General features: G+C 51.5%; 7 protein-coding genes across 7 annotated transcripts; 4 read left to right on the top strand and 3 right to left on the bottom strand.

Moving 5' to 3' along the window:
* Window positions 1-422: 422 nt before the first annotated feature.
* On the top strand, window positions 423-1,854 carry MIND_00773400 (L-rhamnonate dehydratase; the record flags this gene model as incomplete). The annotated part of the gene is made up of 4 exons (XM_037364423.1): window positions 423-538; window positions 589-1,285; window positions 1,336-1,542; window positions 1,591-1,854. The coding sequence occupies 4 exons, from the start codon at window positions 423-425 to the stop codon at window positions 1,852-1,854; spliced, it is 1,284 nt and encodes a 427-aa protein (XP_037220067.1).
* Window positions 1,855-1,919: 65 nt separating this feature from the next.
* Window positions 1,920-4,589, bottom strand: MIND_00773500 (uncharacterized protein; the record flags this gene model as incomplete). Its single annotated transcript, XM_037364424.1, has 11 exons — window positions 1,920-2,068; window positions 2,117-2,507; window positions 2,558-2,760; window positions 2,812-3,186; window positions 3,242-3,376; window positions 3,426-3,515; window positions 3,569-3,739; window positions 3,787-4,031; window positions 4,081-4,241; window positions 4,289-4,456; window positions 4,500-4,589. 11 exons carry the CDS (start codon window positions 4,587-4,589, stop codon window positions 1,920-1,922), a joined length of 2,178 nt encoding a protein of 725 aa, XP_037220068.1.
* A 1,277-nt stretch (window positions 4,590-5,866) lies between these two features.
* On the top strand, window positions 5,867-8,018 carry MIND_00773600 (B box-type domain-containing protein; the record flags this gene model as incomplete). The annotated part of the gene is made up of 8 exons (XM_037364425.1): window positions 5,867-6,005; window positions 6,054-6,223; window positions 6,272-6,501; window positions 6,552-7,289; window positions 7,337-7,508; window positions 7,557-7,779; window positions 7,830-7,940; window positions 7,990-8,018. The coding sequence occupies 8 exons, from the start codon at window positions 5,867-5,869 to the stop codon at window positions 8,016-8,018; spliced, it is 1,812 nt and encodes a 603-aa protein (XP_037220069.1).
* A 91-nt stretch (window positions 8,019-8,109) lies between these two features.
* On the bottom strand, window positions 8,110-9,616 carry MIND_00773700 (Eukaryotic translation initiation factor 3 subunit M; the record flags this gene model as incomplete). Its single annotated transcript, XM_037364426.1, has 6 exons — window positions 8,110-8,327; window positions 8,376-8,525; window positions 8,576-8,838; window positions 8,883-9,101; window positions 9,154-9,292; window positions 9,340-9,616. The coding sequence occupies 6 exons, from the start codon at window positions 9,614-9,616 to the stop codon at window positions 8,110-8,112; spliced, it is 1,266 nt and encodes a 421-aa protein (XP_037220070.1).
* Window positions 9,617-9,647: 31 nt separating this feature from the next.
* Window positions 9,648-10,932, top strand: MIND_00773800 (uncharacterized protein; the record flags this gene model as incomplete). The annotated part of the gene is made up of 7 exons (XM_037364427.1): window positions 9,648-9,833; window positions 9,887-9,998; window positions 10,045-10,083; window positions 10,133-10,246; window positions 10,292-10,447; window positions 10,499-10,699; window positions 10,748-10,932. The coding sequence occupies 7 exons, from the start codon at window positions 9,648-9,650 to the stop codon at window positions 10,930-10,932; spliced, it is 993 nt and encodes a 330-aa protein (XP_037220071.1).
* Window positions 10,933-11,301: 369 nt separating this feature from the next.
* On the top strand, window positions 11,302-13,840 carry MIND_00773900 (Peptidase S53 domain-containing protein; the record flags this gene model as incomplete). The annotated part of the gene is made up of 14 exons (XM_037364428.1): window positions 11,302-11,736; window positions 11,784-12,078; window positions 12,128-12,229; window positions 12,285-12,434; window positions 12,487-12,633; window positions 12,682-12,729; window positions 12,777-12,969; window positions 13,016-13,099; window positions 13,165-13,242; window positions 13,297-13,306; window positions 13,360-13,589; window positions 13,638-13,659; window positions 13,715-13,736; window positions 13,785-13,840. The coding sequence occupies 14 exons, from the start codon at window positions 11,302-11,304 to the stop codon at window positions 13,838-13,840; spliced, it is 1,872 nt and encodes a 623-aa protein (XP_037220072.1).
* A 4,138-nt stretch (window positions 13,841-17,978) lies between these two features.
* Window positions 17,979-21,613, bottom strand: MIND_00774000 (ATP-dependent DNA helicase; the record flags this gene model as incomplete). The annotated part of the gene is made up of 9 exons (XM_037364429.1): window positions 17,979-18,360; window positions 18,411-18,555; window positions 18,610-18,793; window positions 18,840-18,891; window positions 18,936-19,126; window positions 19,998-20,698; window positions 20,746-20,795; window positions 20,848-21,269; window positions 21,314-21,613. 9 exons carry the CDS (start codon window positions 21,611-21,613, stop codon window positions 17,979-17,981), a joined length of 2,427 nt encoding a protein of 808 aa, XP_037220073.1.
* Window positions 21,614-22,256: the final 643 nt, after the last annotated feature.

Below are 22,256 nucleotides of genomic sequence, written 5' to 3' on the forward strand. Positions count from 1 at the left end.
ATCTATTAAGCCTTTGACAGTCGTTTAGGAGCAACACTCGGGAAACCTCACATCTTGCAACAGAAGTTTGAGGCCCGGGGTTAGAGAAAAAGAAGTCACAGGGTATTTCAACTTCCTTGTGATGCCTTTGCTTACCCTGACCTCAGGTGACTGGCCAGAATCTGCAGCGTCGGACAACCTCTGCGACGATTAGGCTTCAAGTTGGCCTTGAGAGATGTAGAGGATAGACTAGACGGACTGAGAGACCGCTGCAAGGAGTCTTCAAGAGGGGAATATCCTTCCCGTCGCTCCCGGCGACGGCGCCGAACCCAATGTTAACAGTGTCAGTTGCACATGATACCTTGGGAATGTGACGCATCACGCGGTCCGGATGGCCCGCAGCATATAAACCGCATCCTTCTCCGAGAGAAAACGACCCAACCATGAAAACATTCCCAACGATCAAGGCGGTTCGGACGTATGTTACGCAGGGAGTTGGCTCGGGCGGCGACTACCACAATGTAAAACGCGGGCATTGGTTGATTGACAATCCTATCAGGTCAGTCGTTATGTTGCCGCGCTCCTTTTCCCCTCCTGCAATGCGCGCAGTGTCCCGATGTCAAAGTATGAGGAATACCGGGCGTCACGCACTTCGTGGGGGATAAATGTCTTGGGCTCGTTTTGCGTGGAGATCGAAGCGACTGACGGGACAACCGGCTTCGCGACCGGCTTTGGCGGCCCCCCAGCTTGCTGGATTGTTCACCACCACCTCGAGCGATTTCTCATCGGAGCGGACCCACGTGCGCTCAACCGCCTCTCTGACCAGATGTTCCGCTCGACTATGTTCTACGGCCGCAAGGGCCTCCCCGTTGCCACTATCTCCGTCGTGGATCTCGCGTTATGGGACTTGATCGGCAAGATTCGTGGAGAGCCAGTCTATCAGATGATTGGCGGCAACATCAAGGAGGAGCTCGATTTCTACTGCACCGGCCCGAATCCTGTTGCGACCAAGCAGGCAGGCTTCTGGGGAGCCAAGGTCCCCCTACCTTATGGACCAGACGAAGGCGCGGAGGGTTTGCGAAAGAACGTTGCTTTCCTGACGAAGCACCGCGAGAGTGTCGGGCCGGACTTCCCGATTATGGTTGACTGCTGGATGAGTTTGACGGTGCAATACGCCATCGAACTTGCGACCGCGTGTCTCCCGCTCAACATCAACTGGTGGGAAGAAGTACTTCATCCAGACGATATTTCTGGTTACGCCATCATCAAACAGGCTTTGCCCCACATCAAATTCACGACTGGCGAGGCAAGGGCTATTTCATTATCTGGGGGAATTTGTCTTAGTTGTTCCTACAGCACGAATATACGAAATACGGGTTCCGAGAGCTGATTGCCCCACGAACAATCAGCATCCTCCAGCCCGACGTGATGTGGGCTGGCGGTCTGACCGAACTGCTCAAAATTTCTGCACAAGCCGCAGCATACGACATCCAAGTCGTCCCTCACGCCAGCGGTGCCTACAGCTACCATTTCGTCGTAACGCAAGCGAATTGCCCCTTCCAGGTCAGTCGTCCCCTATTCTTCCTCACCTGTTGTCAATCCGCGCCATAGGAATATCTCAACAACTCCCCCGACGGAACGTTCGGCCCAGACAACCGTGGAGCGCTCCCGCCAGTGTTTGGGACGCTCTTCGAGTCAGAGCCAACACCAGTTGGCGGAAAGCTGAAGATTTCGCAGCTTGACTCGGAACAGGGCGGGTTTGGCCTCGTCGTGTCTCAACAAGCACGCCAAAGTATTCTTGTCCCGGGTTTGCAATTGGTTATGCCAGATGTCGCGAAGCCGCTGGCTGCTGCTGGAGAGCAGAAAGAGGAGTAGAAGCAACTAGCAGCTTCTATGCATATATATATTGTCCGAAGAGACGATGGGGAATGGACAGTGGACTACTGTGAATGGAAAGCGGCTATTGTCGCTCGCAAATCTTCCAGTCCTTGGATTATATCGCTGAACGCAAAGTCTAGAGGTCGCAAATACGGCGAGAGGTTGTGTGAATGGCTCCAGGCAGTTTCCGACAGCGCCGCCATTCGATTACCTTCAGAAGACGTCAATAAAAGATCGTGGATAGGAGGATAAAGCACACCCGCTCGTTTCTCCGCAGCATCCGAACTAGCAAACCAGAGGAACAAACAAATTGAGTATTTGTAGGACCTGAATCGATTCGCGAGCTTGTAGTATCCCTTGAAGAGCGAGGTAACCACATTTTCGAGGTTCTTGACTTCTCTCTTCCTCTGGAATCGTCCCCACCACGAGTTGGGTTGATTCGCTGCAGGCATCTGCACACTCGAAAGGGTGTGCGATAGGTCCGGCACGACCTGAACACATCGCGTGCGCAGCCTGACGGCCTCGTTGGTAAGAATCCCACCCAGTGAATCCAGTTTTTTCGGGGCACGACTAGCGTAAACTGCTGAAGACACATCACCAAGGCACGACACGAGGGATGAAGCATTTTCTTCCAACGCAAAACTGGTAGCCTAAAAATGGTTATTCGGTCTGACAATGTCGAGCTAAGTTGGCCTCTCACTTCTGGAGGATCAGGGGGCACGTTCCGTGGCTGGTCGGATGACGGATCGTCCAATGCATCGAGGAGTTGGCTTAAAGCACCAGCATAATCGCCGAGTCCGACTTGGAGTGCCTCTAACCGTTCATCGACTTCGGACAACTTATTGTGAATGATCTGGGCCTCTTCCCTCGTGCTCACACCTTCATCGAAACCTGAGACCCGAGCTGAACGAGCTGTGGTCAGCACATGAATAATCGCTGAAAGCCGGGACGGACCAGCATTAGCAAGAGAATCCATCTCCTGACTGAGAGCATCCTGCACGTCTTCGTACTCAGCCCGCAGTGCCTTGAACTCCGTGTTGACCTTGACAAGACGCGTCATCTCCGCTTTCACGCACTCGCGCAATTCCAGTATGATTTCGTTTATGTCACCAGATTGGAGAAGTGCCTCACAGAAGGCAGCGTATTTATCATCGATAATATTGGCAGCTTGGAGAATGTCGCTCAGTTGTGTGAGGGCGAAACTGGTCGAGAGCCTCGAGATGAGCCGAACCAATTTGAGCCGCGGAGGTGACTGAGCCTGGAAGACGCGGTCCGTGCCCACTAAACTAGATATCTTTTCAAAAGAAGACACTAGGTTATGCACTTCGTCTAAAGTATTATAATATGGCTAAGCTGGATGCATATGATAATTGAAGAGCCGTACCAGAAACGCGTTTAGTAGGCGCAAAACGGATTTTACTTCCTAGCGTGCTCCATTTCTTGAACATTTCAAACATAGCCCGAACACCACGAGCACAGATCACATGAGCATCCTCGTCATCTCGGCATTCAATTGGAACTGAGATATTTAAGCATGAGAACTAGGCTGATGATGCTACTTTCCGCACCATTGTGTTTGAGGAGGAGTTGACTGATCTTGTGTTGGTGATTTGGCAGCTCTTGCTGCAATCGGTGCTCGACGGCACGTGGATTTCCTTCTATAAAAGATGCATTGTTATGTGCAAAAAAAGAGGATAGTCTAACGACAAACTTTCAAAGTCTTCCAAGATTGTTCGTAAGATCCCATTCACAAATGACTGGGTGGGAGACAGCTTGCAGGCGTCCTCCAAGTATCGAATAACTGGCGACCGCGCGAGAAGAGCAAAAAAATTGTCTTTTCGGGGAGTATGCTCGGTGTATGTTATGCTTCGTGCCTGCTTCACTGCATAGAAAATAAGAGTGAGAAGAAGGGTATGAGTTACTGCAGACCAGAGTATTGACCCATGTCGGACACATATATGCCACCCAAACTAGGAGCATCTAGAGTTCTTTGTAGGCTCTCGAGTCGGTTTTCAAGTATCGTTTGCTCATGAGGGATGGTAAGAATGTCCTCCAGGAACCGTGACTCAGATAATTGCGCCGTATTGTCCTTGATTGCATCTCGAAGTACGTCCATTCGCCGAGAAATTTCTGATTCAAGAAAGTAGTTTTGCTTTCGAGATGTGGGTACAACACTTGTTGGTGATGAGACGTAAAGAATCGTCAGTCAAGAAAGCAGCTAACCTGGAGTATCCTCCCAACTGCTTTGTGGACGATTCACCTGAAGACCTCGCCGAGGCTTCGATGAGTAGGGACCCAGCGGTGACTTCCGCGCTGAATGTCAATGATGGGTTCGAGTTGCTTGGCCCAAACGGGCTCAGCAGACTCGGTGCCAAGGTATCAGTCTGTTGGAGATGTCAAGGCAAGCTTCCAGACAATAATTGGTGCTCACGGGAAGGCAGAGATCATGAGGTAATTCCCAGGAGTTATAAATGGATGTGAGAGGTGCGTTTAGACTTGAAGAGAAGCCTGGTGCAACGGAGGGAGATTCCCAGGTTAAGTGAGAAACTTGGATCAAGTCAGACGGTCCGCCTATGTCCCAGTTTGGAATGCTGGAGTCCTAAGAGGATTAGGATGGATAAAGCAGATCATTTGCGACGCACTGGTGCTGCTGAAGTTGACGAGAAAATGTGAATCGGAATCCATGCCCAATCGTCATCGACCGTGACAGAGAGTGATTCGTGAATGTCCATGGTTCGGAATGCTTTTACAGGGAGTGGATGTGCTAAGGAAAGGAATGTGCGATGTGAGAAAGCAGTTAAGAAGAGCTATGTATCCATCTCACCAGCTGCAGGTACACAGCTTTCTTGCGACACAATGGAAATGCTGTTTCCACGTTGTGCTACTGACAATGATTGTGCTTTGGTTCAAGTGGAGCATAAAGTAAGCCTCCATGCTGGCAACAGCAAGGTTAGAGCCACGAAGCCACAAGATTGGCCCTTGACAAAATCGTAGACACGTGATCACCAGTATACAACATGAGTATGCTACATACATACATGAGCTCAGGTCAATTAAGTATACAGTCGGTCTATGAGAGCTAGTGTAAGCCGAGGTTAAATTTGGGTACACCGAAGGAGTACATAGGACATCACAAAGTTGTGGAAAACGCCGTCAAGGTTTCTGGCAGCCATATGAGGATCGCATTCTATGCTTGCTCTGAGGTTGGTAGCTGTCGCTGGTTTGACATCAGCGCATATTAGGCGACGTGGATAGGAAGGTTCAAACGAGCAAGTTGACGAGCCAGGAAGTGGTAAGGAATGACTGCATGTGGCACCTCATCAGTCAACTGGAACTCTTGGTTGAATGCTGGCTGGCTGAAAAAATGATAAGTTTTCAACGATAGCCTTCAACGTGTCGCATCCAGGGGTTCGCTCCCGGAGCAAGGCAAGGGTCAGTACAGTATTTTGTGAACGCGAACGACATCGTTGTTGCATTATGTGCCACCACCGTCAATACGGAAGCGAAGGAACTTTGAAAGTGTCGTAGACATCGAGACGCGTCCTGGCTACGCACAAAGGAGAGACGAGAAGCCTGGTTGAGCCTCAGGCTTCCTTGTGTTCCGATTCTTGACAATACTCCCGAGTTGCGTTTTGCCCTCTTTTCGTGTCCAGGATTTGATTGCGACGCGCCAACCCCGACGCATCGAAGACTTTGGTACACACAACGTGAGAATAGGCGTTTTCGATCGCACTGCTATGGACTTGATTCAACTAGCAGTGAATACTCAAGTTTATGGCAGCCTAGCACAACCCGACAAGTCCTCCATTGACAAGGCCTGATTGATAGGTTTGACCCAAACTTGAGCTATATTTTTGTTGCTTACGAACCTCTCTTACTCGAGTATTCAAACATGGAAGAAAGAAGAGCGAATACTTAGCTGGTGCGCGATCGCAATGACGAAAGTTAGACGGAGTTGACAAAGAACAGATGATGCCACGTGCTTGACGCGTCTCCTTCCAACTCCCTCATGGACGGAGGGCCTGTATTTTCCCTCGAAAACATTTTAAACGAGAACCATGCGCATTTAGAGCATCCGGGCGTCAATGGAGACGAGACAGAGCCATCACCTACACCCGTTAAGGCCGGAATGTGCATAGAGTGTGAAGGTATGCAGTGTTTTCTACGATTCTCCAGTACTGAAGGTACTTGATTAGACCAACCTGCCGAAGTATCCTGCGAGACCTGTGCCGACGTTTTTTGTGAAGTTTGCTATGCATCTCAACATCGAAAGGGCTCGAGACAAAAACATGTCATGAAACCGTTGTCTGTCCAAGAAAAAAAGAAAGTCAACGGCTCAGTGGCAGATACTCAAGAGCCTGAAGCAGTTCGTCTTGTAGTCTCATTCTCTGCCCTACATTACTTATGATTGTAGATGGAGGAGGAGGACGACGGAGATAATGAGTGGGAGCGTGTGGTCCCTATTACTTCCACCGAGGTTTTACTCTCTGCCCAACCTGCTGTCGGGACATCTGTGGGAGAGTGGTTCGTTCAACGAGCGGCCTTCATACCAATTCGGTTGACCCTTTCTGAACGAAAATTTCTTCGACTGTTGGAGGCCGCGTTGTCAGTGTCGGAATATACGGACAAGATCGATACCATTGGGTTCGTTCGTCAGTCTGGCACGAGGAAACTCGTCTCATGGTCGATGTCAGATTTGGGTACAGCAAGGCGAAGAGGATAGTCCATCAAATCCGAGAACTTTGCGCTATCATGTCTGGCCTTCTCTTGTCTGCAGACTACAAGCGCGGTCAAGAGCTTTTCACGGACCGTGACTTCAAAGCCAACGACGAGTTTTATCAAGATCTATTCGAGCTCGGAAGGCGATACAAAATCATGAACCCTCACACGATGCGTTCGACATATGGAAAGCTGATATACCTCTTGATGGACAGCCAAAGTCCAGAGGTCAAGGACATGCTCGGGTTCTCTTGCGTCCGGCCAATAAAAACAGTCCACTCTCTCTTGGAAGAGTGCAACGCGCTGGACCTCTTACGCGACGACCTTATCACCGTGGCCACCAAGGAAATTTATGCAGAGGGGCGAAGTAGGCGAGACGTCCAAAAGGATATCAAGTCCAAGGAGAAGGCAATTGAGACGCTCGCCACACGATATGTTCGTCAAGGCCTGAGCCGCGATGACATTCGACAGTGTTTGTACAGCATTGGCGACAACCACGCTTTCTTACGCACTAACCGTGACCCTTGCGAACGAATGATCGCATATCTAAAGCAATATTTCCACCCAACGGAAGCAAAAGACTCCAAAGTCAGTCTGGCAATTCGGAGTGGGAAGAATGGTGCTCGGTTGTCGCATGACCACAGCAAGCAATATGCCTATGTTATCCAGAGCCTGACGCTATGGCGGGAGATTTTGCATGATTTCTTCCATTTGTAAGTCACGACACGCGCAACTATTAGTCTTCTCACTAGTCAATTAGATGGAGTTTAGCTGAGAACGATCTACTATCGGAGAACGTGCCCTATCGACTAAGGGACACTGGCCAGGGCCTCAATCGAGTCCAGGCGTCGCCCAAGACTTCTCGGTTGATGCACCAAATCCTCAACAAGGCACAGCAAAGTGTCGGTCAGTGGATTGGCTCGAGTGTTATCGTGGGTGCCTTTACTCAACCTTGAGGCTGCGTCTGACTTTTTATGAAGCATATGGGCGACCACAACGTCCCTAATGCTCTTTTGTTCATAGACAAATATACCCAGATTTACCGCATCCTCCTGCCTATATGCAACACGCTGGGTCAAATTGACGATCTCGCCACCAAGCCTGCCATTCGTTCCTATATCGATGACGAATTTGGCGGGCCTGATAACCTTCGACGCGAAATCTTAGGGGACTTCTTCAGACACGGCTTCGATGGCTCTGGGGGTGGGTGCCACTTGCTTTCCTCGTTATTCACCAACTGAGGATCCTTCCAGCGGACAACTTCTTCGACGCGGGAAGCTGCATTGACGGCCGTCTCACCAGCGCGTGGAACTGGTGCTCAGCGCTCGAGAAGAAGCGTTATTTCCATGTTTTCTTGCTCACAGGTGCGGTTGCAAACCAACCTAGTGCAACTCGTGGGCTAATAGATGCTAGGCTTTGTGGGCTTCGATGGCGAGTGGTGACGCTAGAGATTTAGATCCGCACGAAGCATTAGACTGACATTGTCGCATTTTTCATCAAGGATTCTAGTAATTCGCTTTTGTACAACACAAATCAGGCGGTAGGAATGGGTGTTTGTGTTATAACAGGGGCTTGTTTGCGGGCCTGAGCCACAACATCCAACACTCCTGCAATCCCCGTTTTCCAAGCGAGGAGCCGTTTCTCCAGAGCCTCCCATTGGTCGCGCTCGAATGACCGAGACTTGGCACGTGTGATGTGTAGCGTTTGCGAGGTCTGGGAAAGCTTGCCCGAGAGTAGACCAGTGCGGATTACTGTAAACTCCCATTGAGCTTATCTGGCGAGGAAGAGCAGAGAATTACCGTCGATGACCCATCGTTCGACCTCGTTGGACGGAACCTGAATAGCTTCGGCGAGTTTGTTGTAGGGTAGATCTTGGCCTATATTTTGGAAACCAACTGAGGCGAGGGTGAGGAGCCGTATTTTGCGCTCGAGTTGCGGACCATCGAGTTCTTTGGAATAGTTAGTTGACAAATTCGTGAGGGAGGCAACAACAGTATACGGTGTTTTGAGATGGCGTCCGGATTTGTTGACTTCCACTCGTTGAACTGGACCAGTCCATCATTCAGGAATATTTGGAGGAGTGAGAAGACATCGTGACCCTTGAGGGCGACGACAGCGTCAATTTTGAAAAGCGGGTCAAAGTCGAAGACAAAGGGTAGGCGTAAGGCAGTTGCGATCAACTCTACGGCGGCGGATTCTGCTGTAGGAGAGCCAGGAGTGAGCGAGCGGACGTATGCTATCGAATACTCGTATGCTTTTGGTCTAGACGCGAATCGGCAAGGGAGGGCAAGTGGAAGCCAACGCACTTTTGACCCAACTTCTCATACGCGTCAGCCAAGGTTTTGAGGAAGACACTCTTTTGCTCCCCAGGCACATCCCACTCGCGCAGCCACTTTTCTACGTCGGTTCGGGTGAGTTGTAGCGCGTCTAATTCCTCATTGGCGATCGCTAGCTCTAGCAGTGTCGAATACACAGTGAGGCGCAGCGGAGACTTGCGCGGTAGGGCATTGAAGAGGTTAGAGAGCCTGTACAGTTGAGTCAAGAGTAGAGTAGAGTAGTTGGAAGGGTTGCACGCACAAACGGTACTTGAGTAAGCCCTGTTCTGAAGCGGAGAAGATTGCTATGAGAGCAGATACATGCAGTTTTGTTTCTGGCGAGTCGGGCGTATAGAGAGAGAGTAGATGGGCGTTGATTAGATTGAAGAAACCTTCGATCTCTGCAAGGAGGTGGGCAAACAGAATTCCATCATTCAAAAACACACACCTTTTTCTGAACCTTCGCCCAATGATTTGGTCTCGGCCAGAACCATGGAGAATACTTTTCTCCGTCGCTCTTCATCCTCATCGAGTGGCTTTGCGCCTTTGAGCGCGTCTTGGAATGGTCGGATGAAGATCACCCGTTCTTCTTCCTGCTTGTTTCTAACGAGATAGTTCACGAGCTCTTGGATCTGGACAGTATAAGTCAGATCCCACAAGTCATTGATTGAACATGCCTGCTCTTCGAAGGTACCTTCGCCGAATATCGCTATAGAGTCGGCCATAAGATTTTGTGTCACGCATTACGCGTGACACATGTTGCTTTCAACTGTTCGTCGAGCCGCCATCTCTTCATCGACCTCCCACACAATTGGAACATACCAAGTCTTCGACAGAAATGCGAAGCGCTTGCAGAAGGACCGGGCCGCCCTGCGTGAATCGAGTAGAACGGTCGATTACGTCCGCGACGAGGTAGCGGATCGCATGATGGAACGATTCATGGTTAGCCTACTATATTCCAAACGCGTTTCGCTCAGACTCTTCATTCCTGTCAGGACATTAAGCGAACGTTCAACACCGTTTTGGACCTGGGATCTGGCTCAGGCCATTTCACAAAATTGTTAGAGCTCGGCAAGACACAAAAGTCCATAATGGTTGACAACAGCAGTGAGCGAGCCAGCAGTCTTTGTTGTGTGAAAGTAAACTTCTCTAGAGAACTCCTTGTTCCGCGACCCCACGTCGGACTTCGAAGGTATGCCGCAACTGTGTGTCACGAAAAGTCGTTTGCGGACGTGACCCAGTCGAAGTCGAGCGCATCCATGGTGATGAAGAGAGGCTGTTGGAGATAATTAAGCCAAACTCGCAGGAGGCGATTGTTTCTTGTCTCAGCTTACACTGGGTCAATGACCTGCCAGGTTCGTCAATTCTCATTGATATTGACCATACTTAACATATTCTAGGGACTTTAATCCAGATTCGCGAAGCTCTTCAACCGGATGGCCTCTTTCTAGGAGCGATGTTTGGTGGGGACACGTTATTCGAACTCAGAACTTCGCTGCAATTAGCTGAGCAAGAACGAGAGGGGGGAATAGCACCACATGTTTCCCCGATGACCGGTATATGGGTCCCTCTTCTATCCTTTCTTCGTCAACTGATATGTGCCACAGAAACACGAGACATATCCAACCTCATGGGTCGTGCTGGCTTCTCCTTGTTAACTGTGGATGTGGACGAAGTAAAGGTGGCATATCCAAGCATGTGGGACTTGATGGACGATTTGGGTGCCATGGGCGAAGGGAATGCTATTCTGGGGCCACGTCGTGCCCTTCGTCGAGACACTATTGCAGCAGCGTCAGCTATCTATTCTGGTAAGTTCCTTGCCGTGCAACGTTCCGCAACTCAACTCGTACATTCAGCTCTCCATGGCCTCGATGACGGAACTGTCCCAGCAACGTTTCAAATTATTTACATGGCAAGTTCATTACTGGTTTGTCGAATAAACGAAATGAACATCCTTCAGATAGGATGGAAACCCGCCCCCAACCAACCACAACCTCTCCAGCGTGGCACTGGACAAGTTCCACTGGGAGATGTGTTATAACCTCGATGTTTTTTTTAGAAAACAACAATGCCTGTTATACAAGGCAGATCTCTTCTGCGCAAGAAGTACACCAATTACGCCATTCACCATGCCTCGGCAGTCGTCGACGCTTTAACGGAGCTTCCTCAAGTTACTTCGAAAGACAAAGCTGTGAAGCCGGCAGCTGTTGGAATACGAGAGCGGTTAAGCAAATGAGGAAGCTCTGGCATATCGTAAGCGGCTCGGAAAGTCCACCACGCCAGCGCCACCGCGATTAAGCCGCCTTATGAGAAGACTTCTGAGGCTGCCTCGGAAGTATCTCATAGGCTCTATAAAGCTGGACTTGCGGAAAAATGTCCATCTACGATCCTACGCTCCGTCTAGGGGGCCATGCGACGACTATTTTCTCTTCTCCGTTCCATTTTCTCCTTATCCGCTGTGCTTAGCGCTGCTGTGGCTCCAACAAACGATGATATTAATATTCAAGTCAAGGAAATGACTGCTGTACCCCGTGGATGGACGAGAAAAGCACGCGCCGCCGCCGACCTTCCCATTCGCTTGCGGATAGCCCTCGTTCAGCCTGATTTTGCTGGCTTGGAAGACGCTTTATATCAGATCAGCGATCCTGACCACATTCGCTACGGTGACCATTTGTCTAGGCACCAGGTCGAAGAGTACATCACTCCTTCCGCGGCCAGCTTGACTATGGTCGACGATTGGCTCGCCTCATTTGGGGTCAATATCTCCAACGCCGTCCGCTCTTCGGCCAAAGATTGGGTCAGTGTTATAATCCCTGTCAGGCTTGTTGAGCAGATGTTATCGACCGTACGTTTGTCAACCCTTCCGTGGCATTCTCGATAAATGTGTATCAGGAATACTATTCATGGGAACATACCAGTGCCACGACTTTGGTCCGTGCAACAAGCTACAGTCTCCCGACTTACCTTCATGACCACATCGAACTCATTCAACCGACCACCATATTCGCCTTGTCGCACAATCTACCCTCTATTATTGATCGCACCGGCCGCGACATTGTGGCGCCGCCACCGCCTGCATTGCCGAGTTGCAATGGGCCGCTGATTACCCTCAGCTGTATAATGCAGCTCTACGATGCTGCCTGGTATAAGCCCAGAGCGACAAGGAAGAATGGGATTGGTATCACTGGTATGCTATAGTACGCAAATGCTCGAATGGAGAATTGACTGCCTTTCAGGTTTCCTTGAACAGAATGCCAATCGACGGGATTTGGCGGCTTTTTATCGCGACCAACTGCCCGCAGCTGTCAATTCAACCTTCAAGACCGTGCTCGTGAATGGTACCTCCCTGCTGAAAGTCTGTGTTTCAAACTCTTTCTGACGCCTGCATCATAGGTGGTAAGAATAACCAATCGATCTCGGCCGCTGGGGAGGAAGCGAATCTCGATACCCAATTCGGTTTTGGTGTCGCTTATCCGACACCAGGAACGTTTTGGTCAACTGGGGGTCACCCACCCTTCTCCCCAGATACACATACGCCCGTCGGTTAATTGCCAGCCCCTCTATACCACATAATGGAGAGCTAACTGCTGCACAGACACTAATGAACCTTATCTTGATGTGGGCGAACACTGGTTTAACCTTCATTCAAATGATGTTCATCTGCAGTGGCTCGAGCATGTCCTAGGTTCCGATCATATTCCACCGACGATATCAACCTCTTATGCCGACGATGAACAGACGGGTAACACCAACTCTTGTATCTTACCTTCTTTGTCTCATCCTCATCTAGTGCCTTTTACTTATGCCAGCCGCGTTTGTAAAAAATTTGCTGAGCTTGGTGGGGCTGCCAACTTCGTGGGTCGATGAATCTTAAGAACAATCTAGGCTGTCGGGGTTCAACGCTTGTATTTGCTTCAGGCGACTTTGGCGTTGGAGACGGTGTTTCCGACCCAAACAGTCAAACTTGTTGGACGAACAATGGCAAGCCCAAGACCAGGCATGCTCCGTTGAACTGTTCTTTTTTTCTCTGTCTAAACACCCCCAGATTCATGCCGGCTTTCCCCGCATCGTGTCCATTGTGAGTCTCTTGTTGCAAGCTTACCGCCACGCTCACTAGTAAGTAGTGTGACTTCAGTGGGAGGCACTACAGATATCCCAGAAGTGGCGGCCAGCTTTAGTGGGGGAGGCTTCAGCGACTACTTCACAAGGTGGCTCTCCTCTCGATCATGATCGATTCTAGCTTAATCTATATATTAACGGTCCGATCCTCCAGGCCGCGATATCAAGACGAGGCGGTCAAAGGCTATCTCAAGCAGCTTCCTGAACGGACATACGAAGGCCTATTCAATCGGTTCGTTCATTTCGTGCTTCTTCTCGTTCACCAGTACTGAGGATCTACTCGTAGCGCGGGTCGCGTAAGAGGGGGCTCTTCTGTGTCGTCGTCTGGCCTGTTAATGCAGTTTTCCAGGGCATTCCAGATGTCTCTGCGCAGTCACGCAAGTTCAGGATTTACTTCCAAGACGAGCCTATCTCCATTGGGGGTACATCTGCTGCGACGCCAGTCTTTGCGGGCCTGGTTGCATTGCTAAATGACGCACGCCTTGCTGCTGGGCAGCCTTCGCTCGGCTTTCTTAATCCACTCCTGTACAAGCATCGAGGCCATGGCTTCACGGATGTGACCTCTGGTAATAATCCTGGGTGCGTGATTCGGTCTTACTCTTACAATGAGGTTGACAAGATGTGGAGCTGTGGAACTGCGGGGTTCAATGTAAGATATCATATTGTGGACTAATTTTGGTTGTCCGTTGATCGCGGTACTTTAGGCGACTGCAGGCTGGGATCCAGGTAAGTTGGAAATTTTACTTGCGCAACATAAGGCTAATTATCCTTTAGTTACTGGACTGGGGACACCGCAGTTTAGAGAACTATTGGGACTTTTTGTTAGTTAAAGGGATTGGTACTGGAACATAAGTATACGCGGAACAAATTAAGTACGCTCATAGTGTGGCGGTCACTGTAATGCACTACAGCTGTTTATAGAATGCTCGGAATCTCCCGTAGTCCGCTTGCGTGGTTCTCCAAAATGCTCTCGAAGAAACAAAAGCAAGGCGTGTCACTGTCTGTGACGAGGTGACAATCAACTGTGACAGTCACCTTGCTTCACCTTGCTTTGCAAGGTCCCACCCGGTCTAAATTCCCATAATTCCCATCAACGGGGATTTTCCAAATAAATGTCAACAAATGACGTCATCATATTCGCAGTCCTTTCCCTCGTCTCTAATGAAATACTGTATCTACTTTTTTGTCGTCTACAGACTTCCACCAATCCATGTTCATTTCCTCCGAACTGTACCTTGGAACCATCCAACAACATTCGCCCTTCTCTGTCAGCAGCATCACAACATCGGTGCCCACTCGCTCGCGCAACTCACGGTTCACCGCGTTGATGGGTCTACCTCCACTCGCTTCGAATAACCCTTCGTTGCCACACTCCTCCGCATCGGCCACTTCAATCACCACTCGGGTTGTGCGGTAGTCGTAAATCATCACGACTTCTCCGCCTTTCGCATCCATACAAACCCCCCTTCTCACCTCATCCGGTATCGTCGATAAGTCAAACTCAATACTCTTCCGTATCAAATTGCGCGTCCCCGCGTTTAAACCCATCTTTTTCGCGTCTGGCATATCTGAGCCGATTAAAGCAGTCCGAACTTGCAGGACTTACATTCTCGGTTTGTTGCTCTAGCACTGCACTCTTCCTTGTGCTGCTGCCAACCAGATTTCTGACAAGGTTTTCCGCAATAAAACGTTTCCTTGCAATTCCCGCATCGCTTCAGTTGTCCGTCTTCCGTGATGATTCCATACTGCCATTCGTTAATGCCCAATTCTTCGGTGTCTTCTGCGCTTTTCGCTTACCTTGGCACACATCTTGCGCCTGACCTGTTCTTCTGTTAGCTGGAATCTCACAGCCCGCCCCCCTATTTCATCCCAGAACTCCCCCCACTTGCACGTCGACTCCGTCTCCTTGAACGCTCTAAGCTCCGTGATCCCGCGGATTGACGCCATCCGGCCCAACAGTGCCTCGACCACCAACGGATCCCACATGGCCAGCCGAACGCCATTAAACAAAATCGCTTGAATCAATTGGAGCATAGCGTTCCGACCAGATAGTGGTGTACTGTCCAAGAGCATAGCCGCGCTCTCGATTACACCCTGTTGGATGGCTACCGCCCATGCTCGAGGTCCGACTCCGTATGCCATGCGATATACGAGTTTGAGCAATTCGGCCGGCACAAGCCTATTGTGACTTGCTTCCCGTTGATTCATCACCATTGCCAACACCCGGGTCGTTTCCTTAATTGCTCCCTCTCGCCACCAGGCCCGTCTCAGTTTGGTAGAATCCAACGCGTGATCGCAGGAGATCCAGAAATTGGCAGTCGCAACAACGAAAAAGGGCGATACGTCCTTCTTCCATGTGCTGCTTGCGGTCTCCAGTGTCGCCACTGTCATACGCGCTATATCCTTCGCGCTCGGTCCGCAACCTTCAACAACTTCCCCTACATCCATCTTGTTGTCCAGCATCGCTATCAGGTGGTATACGGTGCCGATGGCGACCTCTGACCACCGTTTCCCTCGGTTGTTTGGAAGGCAGCAACGAGACCACCCCGACAGCACCATTGTGAGACAACCTCTCGTGGCGACTACTTCTTTCTTCACTCTATCCACGACGGCGAAGTGGCCCACTGGCATAGCGGCTAGGCACACTATTGTCGCTTCAGTCACGTCTGTGCCCAGCACCACGGGCCCGCTTCTCTGTGACAGCATCTCCATCCAAGGGAATAACTTCGGCCAAAGCGTAGTCAGCCAAGCTTCCTCCGTCTTGATAATGTCCATGTATGCCAGTGCACAAAGAATCCACCAGGTTACTTCAGTGGTTTTGATGTAGTCCTCCGCACTGCGGGCTGCTATCGACAGTCGAGTTTCGTCCACTAAAGCGAGCGTCACTGGGAGCATCCGTGTCCACGACTCGTTACTATAGACCCTTTTGCCGTACAATGTCTGCCCGTCTATGGCAGACGATTCATTGTCCAGTGATCTGATCGCAGCAGCCTATGTGTGTAATTAGCAGTCGACCCGCTTACTTGATTATCTTACCCTCATCGGGTCGGACATGCCACGCAAACATCTTTGGATCGCCGGGTGCGGGTCGAGCTGGACATAAGCTTAGCAAGAACTACGGGCGTCACACCCCTGTTTGGATTCACTGGCTCCCCTATCTACATATTCCACAGCAGCTTTTACAGGGTCTTGCCTCCTCGCCTGCGTTCCCATCTCTGTTCGGTTTCGGCGTTCAGCCGCGCCAGTCGTGCATCCTCGATCCTCAACATTGCAGAAGGGTGAGTAGTAAACAGTGCCGTGTCGAATCCTCGCAGAATGCGGATGCTATCCCGCCCGCGACTGCGCGACAGTGCTACATAGGCGCTGAAGGGCGTCAACTTACCGCTCGGTGGGTTTTGGAGGTCGATGATCACGAATTCTAGTGTCTGTCCCTGCGACTTGTAGTCCGTGAATGCATAACCCGCAGTCATCGCGTATTGTCGCCGTCGGATCTTAATATCGAACGCGTCTGTAACCGCTGATGGTTTTGCCGTGAAAGTTCCCGTCGAGGGCACGATTGGTAGGACGCCTTCCTCCAGGTTCCGAAACTTTCCGAAAGAGCTGCTGTCTGGCTTAAATAGTACCACGGCCGGCGGGTATTTTAGCATAACCCGGCCGTCGGCGTCTTCAACGGATGGCATCGGCTCGCGCATGTCGAGCTTTACGTCGACAATCGTACCGCGGGTGCCGTTAGCGAGATCCGCCTCTGTGGCAATGTTGAACATAACCATTGCGCGCATGCCCACCACTATGTCCACCTGTTCCTCCAGTCGGCCTGTCTGCTTGTTGGACATGCCAGCGATGCACACGCGTTCTCGCATATTGGGGGGTCGATTGGCGACATAGGCATAATCCTCAGCCAACGACCGGTAAACCTTGCGTTTAGTCTCATTCGCGTGCCTCTCCACTGCCGCTTCATTCCACGCGACGCGTGCCCCGTGCCTAGGAGTCACCAATACAGCGCTGCGCCAAGGCTCCGTCTGCCATGAAATTGCGCCATTGCGTGGGTCGTCGACCATCAAGGACCTTACGACTTCTATGTCGCTGGCTGTACAACTCCCTGTCCGGAGACGTCGAAGTATATTCATCCAGACCGGGTCCCGCGTCCGCATCTGTTCAGTCAGGATGACGACCGTGTCGAACCGGCGGAATAGCTCCAGTCCAAATCCTCCGTCGGTATTGTCTTTGTGCGCTTCGCAATATAGTGCATGGCTTGCCGCATTGACCGGCGGGAACTGGTGCGGGTCACCCAGTAATATCACGTTCTTCCCGCCAAAGTCCTTGTCCACTGTAGTGTTCCCCGCTTGAGACTCTGTTTGCCACAGGATGTCCGACAACTTCAACAACGTTTTGGTCGTTAACATTGAGTATTCGTCTATGGTGACATATTTAGAAGGGAGGATATTTCGCCGTCGTTTCGCCATCGTCTTCTCCGTCGTACCTGCATTTTTTTTTTAACAGGCACGCCCGCCCAGTTGTGGATGGTTTGACCGCCTGACAAGCTAGCCGCTACGCCGGTTGTCGCCGTTTTCGCCAGCCATTCCGCTTTCTGGAAACTGTCGAATAGCTGTGACACGGCATTGATGAGGACAGTCTTTCCGGTACCACCTTCACCGCAGATGATCATTAGCAGTTGTTTGGGGTTTGCACCGCCCAATGTGAGAGACAGGTGGTCCGCTATAATGTCATAGGCCCGACGCTGCTCTCGGTTGAGTATCGCGACCACAGCATCCAGCGCCACCTGCTGCTGTGCTTCGTCTGGCACAATACGTTCCACGTCCGCTTCTTCGCCACGACCTCGCAGTACTGCCCCTCGGTCAACGTCTATCGCGAGGGGAAGTTCGACCTGGTTCTGGGTGTTGCGGGTCATCGCCGCTACTTCCCGGCCCCATTGCTCGAACATCTCGGTCTCACTCCTCGTCGCCACCGTTACTCCCTGGCGAGCAGCCGATGGCACCGTCGCCGTTTCTTGGAATATCCCGCGGTCTCGTGCGATGGTAAGTGCGCGTTGCCCATACAACACTTCTCGTATGGCATATCGGTTGGCACACGTGCCGTTTCCACGTCCGCCTCTGTGAAATTTAGGTTGGACATGCCTGCAGAGGCGATGTCCACCGCGCCAGTCCCGTCATGGTTGCCAGATCGACTCCTCAGCGCATCCTCTTGTTCGCGCCGGGCCTTGGCGCTGTCGCCGCACTCGTGATAGTACTGGAGGTTCTCGACAATTCTACGCTGTTCGCGTGTGGCGCCCGACATGAAGTCGGTTAGTGCTTGTTCTATTGAGTCGTGGGTTCCCTGCAAATCGCGCATACTACGCCAAGGCTTTAGCAGCGCAAGTATCTGCGCCCCATAATACGCTACGTTAGCGTCTCTGGCGCTGGGGATCCACTTGCCCATGAGATGTAGGACGTTCTCCGCTTGCTCTCCTCGGAAGACCCTGCAGCCAGTACGGTTAGAGGTAGCCAAATAAGCGACGCGACGATTAGGGACGTCGTCCTCGCCTTGACTGTTCTGATTCTCATTGAGTCCTATGAACCGCCTCCTCATGAAGATGTCTTACCCAAAGTGTCTTCCTCTTCATCTGGCGTTAGATCTGGCCCTCGCAGTTCCTCGCCGTGGTACGTGAGAGTGAAGTAGTCATACATATTCATCTCGTCCAACTCCCTCCCGCGGTCCGTGTAATCCTTGAGTTGGTCTTTGATTTCGAGCTTTCCATCCACGAACTGCACGCGTGCGGGCGGCTCCTGGGGTCACGTGGTTAGATCGGGACTTCCTGCGGATCACACTCACCGCTATAGGTTCGCCTTCCGCTAATTCATGATGCGGCGGGTCGTCCATCTGCCTGATGAGTGTTGGTTAATTGTCTGAGTCATAAGTCCAAATTACCTCGCCACGCTGATACCAGGGTACGACGTGCGGATGGCCCATGTTACTTCGTCCCAATAAACCACCGTAAATTGGTGAGAGATATAGCGATCCCCCCAATTCATCAGGTAGCTCACGACCTCCGGGCCACTAAGTTCGTGACGTCGACTGAGAGTGTTGGCGCAGCGTTGCAACAATAACTTGTTTTCGTCCTTGATTTTGAGTTGCCGCGCCCGACAGTTTCTGATGCAACTCGAGTCCCTTGGCCAGCAACGCCGACACGTTGAATGCTTGAATTTGCTTCTTCGCTATATAAAGGGTGATATAGAACGTGATGTCGCGCGTCTCGCCGCCGTTCGTGATGAGCTTCATGTCCTGATTGCATCGTCCTACTTGCAGCAGTGCAGGATTCCAACCGTTTAAGCGCCCATACGAGCGTTTTGGGCCCCAGTTTCCTCGCTCGTCGACCCAAGACTCAGGCGCCTCGGGCCATGGCGCTCGTCGTTTGCACACCATCACCCCCTTACGCTGCTTCAGACACGTCTTCAATGTGCACTTGCCATGTGTTTGTACCGCGCGCACGATTCTATGCTCGGCTTCGTCGCGTCGGCGAATGTATTCTGGCCGTCTCGGATCCTCGGGTCTCGAATAGGCTATGCCGAACTTGCGCGGCACCTCCATCATTCTGCTATCGTCCTGAGTTAAATGCGCTTTGATGGCAAAGTCGACAAAGTCTTTCACCCTCTTTCGGAACCGTTCCGTCGCGAGCGCTGCCTTCATCTGTTCGGCCGTTGGTGCCCCCGATAGCCAAAATAGCGCGTGAAGGTGTAGAGAACCCCTTGCTTGCGATTCAACAGTGGCGACATAGGCATTTACGACGCCGAGTACACCATCCCGCCGTTCAATGCCCCCTCTGGCCCGAATCTTGATACCAAACAACTCCTCGAGTATGACGTTAACCATAAAATGAAAGAATTCGGCTGATGCGAAGGGGTCCTCAGCGATATTGCGTTCTCGGATGTCTCGGCCAGGGCCGGCGGAGGCGACAAAGTTGTCCAAATCTATATCCTCTCCAGCCAATACCTGCGCGACCGGGTCGCCGATGTCAGATAGATTGAGGGTCGCCCAAATAGTAGGCGGGTTAAATCGGAGAGTTAAACCCCATATTTGTGCGCGGATAGCCACTCGACTCTCGTCCGTTCCGTCCACTTTGGCGCGGACAGATGTTAGTTGTTTGCGCAGCGACTTTATGACTGGGTTCGAGATCGGTTTGTTCTTGGCTTCTTCCTCACTCGCCTTCATGAGGTCCCCAGGAGTCATCAGTTGAAAGGCGAGTTTATGGACTGCGAATGAACTGCGCTTGACTTGCAGACATGCCGCGCGACATATTTGTCGTTTCTGGATAACGCCAAACGCTTGAAACATAAAGTATATGTCCTTCCTGAAGCGACCGTCATCATACTGAAGCGCCCATCGAATATGAGTCTCGTATGGTACTTTGGTCTCGCGATCGACTTCGACACCTCCGCGGCCATAGGGGAAAAGTGTCGGGAATGCTCCCAACAGATGATTGGGGTTTTCGGGTCCGCCGTCGATGGGATTCCCTTCTGCATCTTCGCGGCCATATTCGTTGACGTATCCATGACTTTTGCGGACAAGATAATCAGCGGGCCCAACGTGCCCGGCCACGTTTGCGGTTGCGTGCTGGAACAGCTCGATATCGGGGATCTCGTCTCCAGTTGTATCCAGGACGCTACTGTTCTGAAGCGGTATCACTTCTGGATCTAGGGCGACTTAACTTATCGTGGGTTGCTGGTGATCGAATGCTTACCGTAATCTTCTTCGTCGGTCGATTCCCCGTCCTCGACAATTGCTTGATGTCTCGGTACTGTGTCGCAATTGATATATGTACTGATGCGGTCTGCGAACGCACCTTCGCCCGTCGTTGGGTCCTCTCTCAAAAATCTCCCCCTCGTCCAGCCCCTCGAAGTCGTAGTCGCCCTCGACCTCGTGCTCAGGGGGCACGTAGTTCTGGTGCTCTCGCTGGACGGCATCGATGTTTTCAGAATAGCGAACGTTGGTTCTAATCTCGTCCGGTACGCCGCTTTCGGGTAATTGCTGAAGGGTTTCCGCGCTGATGGTGATATTTGCATACAGTGGGTTGTTTTCCTTCAACCATAGAAGGGCGTCATGTACGCGGAACCGGCTCACTTCTACTTGCTTGGGGAATACGCGGAGGGGCTGGTTCTTTCCTCCGACGAAGGTTATGCCGATAGTAGCCGCAAGTATCTCTGCGGGATGTGGCATTAGATTACCAGCCACCATCTCTGCTATTCTGTCGGTATTCAATTTGTACTAGAGCGCAGTTAGTTCCCACTACGGGACATGTATGTGCTTACAGAGGCCACATTTCCCCGTAGTCCCTGGTTCATGGCGTCAGCGCTGGAACTTTTGCCCATACTGCGCGCATATAGCTTGATGATATAGCACGCGGGAAAATGTAGCGATATGAGGAGCCGCTCGGCCAGGCTGAGGACTGCCAATTGGGTGGGCACTGCGCCGATCCACATATTATTGGCTAACGACAGTTGGGGTCGTTTTCCTTTGCGCAACTTCGCCATAGCACTTTTCGCAGATGGATTGGTCTTTTTCTGCCGGCGCGTGAAGCAGACTGCCCTCGTGGAGAACGTGTGCGGCATGAGGATGTGTAGGACACAGCATGTCTTTGTTGGGAATTTCTCGGATAGTCATGGCGCGCCGTTTCCCGTGCGAAAATGCGTCGAGCGCAGCTAATACACACCACCTTCCGCATTGAGGCGTTGTTGGTCCTGTCAATGACCCTATTACTCGTCAGCGATAGTACAGCTGCAAGGCAAGCGCCTACCGCGCGATACAGTCTTGGACGACTTCAGCTGTCGGTATGCGGAGAAAGTCGGGAGCCACCTCCCCAGGAAGGTCGTTGGTCATTTCCGGTGGTGCCCTATCTGCAGTCCTATCGGTCTGCGGGGTGTGGATTGTTGTGTTCGGCTTCTCCAGTTGCTGACGTTTTCTGGGCCGCTCATTGACGGGGGCCTCCGCCCGGCGCTTAGGAGCTGCTATTTGCCGCGCAGCGGCGATCATAGCCTCTTTGGCATCATCGCTGTGTTTCTCGAGGAACGCGATAAGGGTCGCCCTGTTACGCTGATTCCCTGCCGATATTGGCGCGACGATGTCTCGCACCATTGTAATAATTTGGGCTTTAGTGAGATGAGCGAGGTGGCCCTCCATGGCTAAGAGGAGTGTGGTCACTTCGTAACTCGATCGGATACCTTCACTACGGTTAACCACGATGTCCGCAATTGC

This window comes from Mycena indigotica (genome assembly GCF_014461135.1).
Source record: "Mycena indigotica strain 171206Taipei chromosome Unknown Mind.scaff0006, whole genome shotgun sequence".
Lineage (NCBI taxonomy): Eukaryota > Fungi > Basidiomycota > Agaricomycetes > Agaricales > Mycenaceae > Mycena > Mycena indigotica.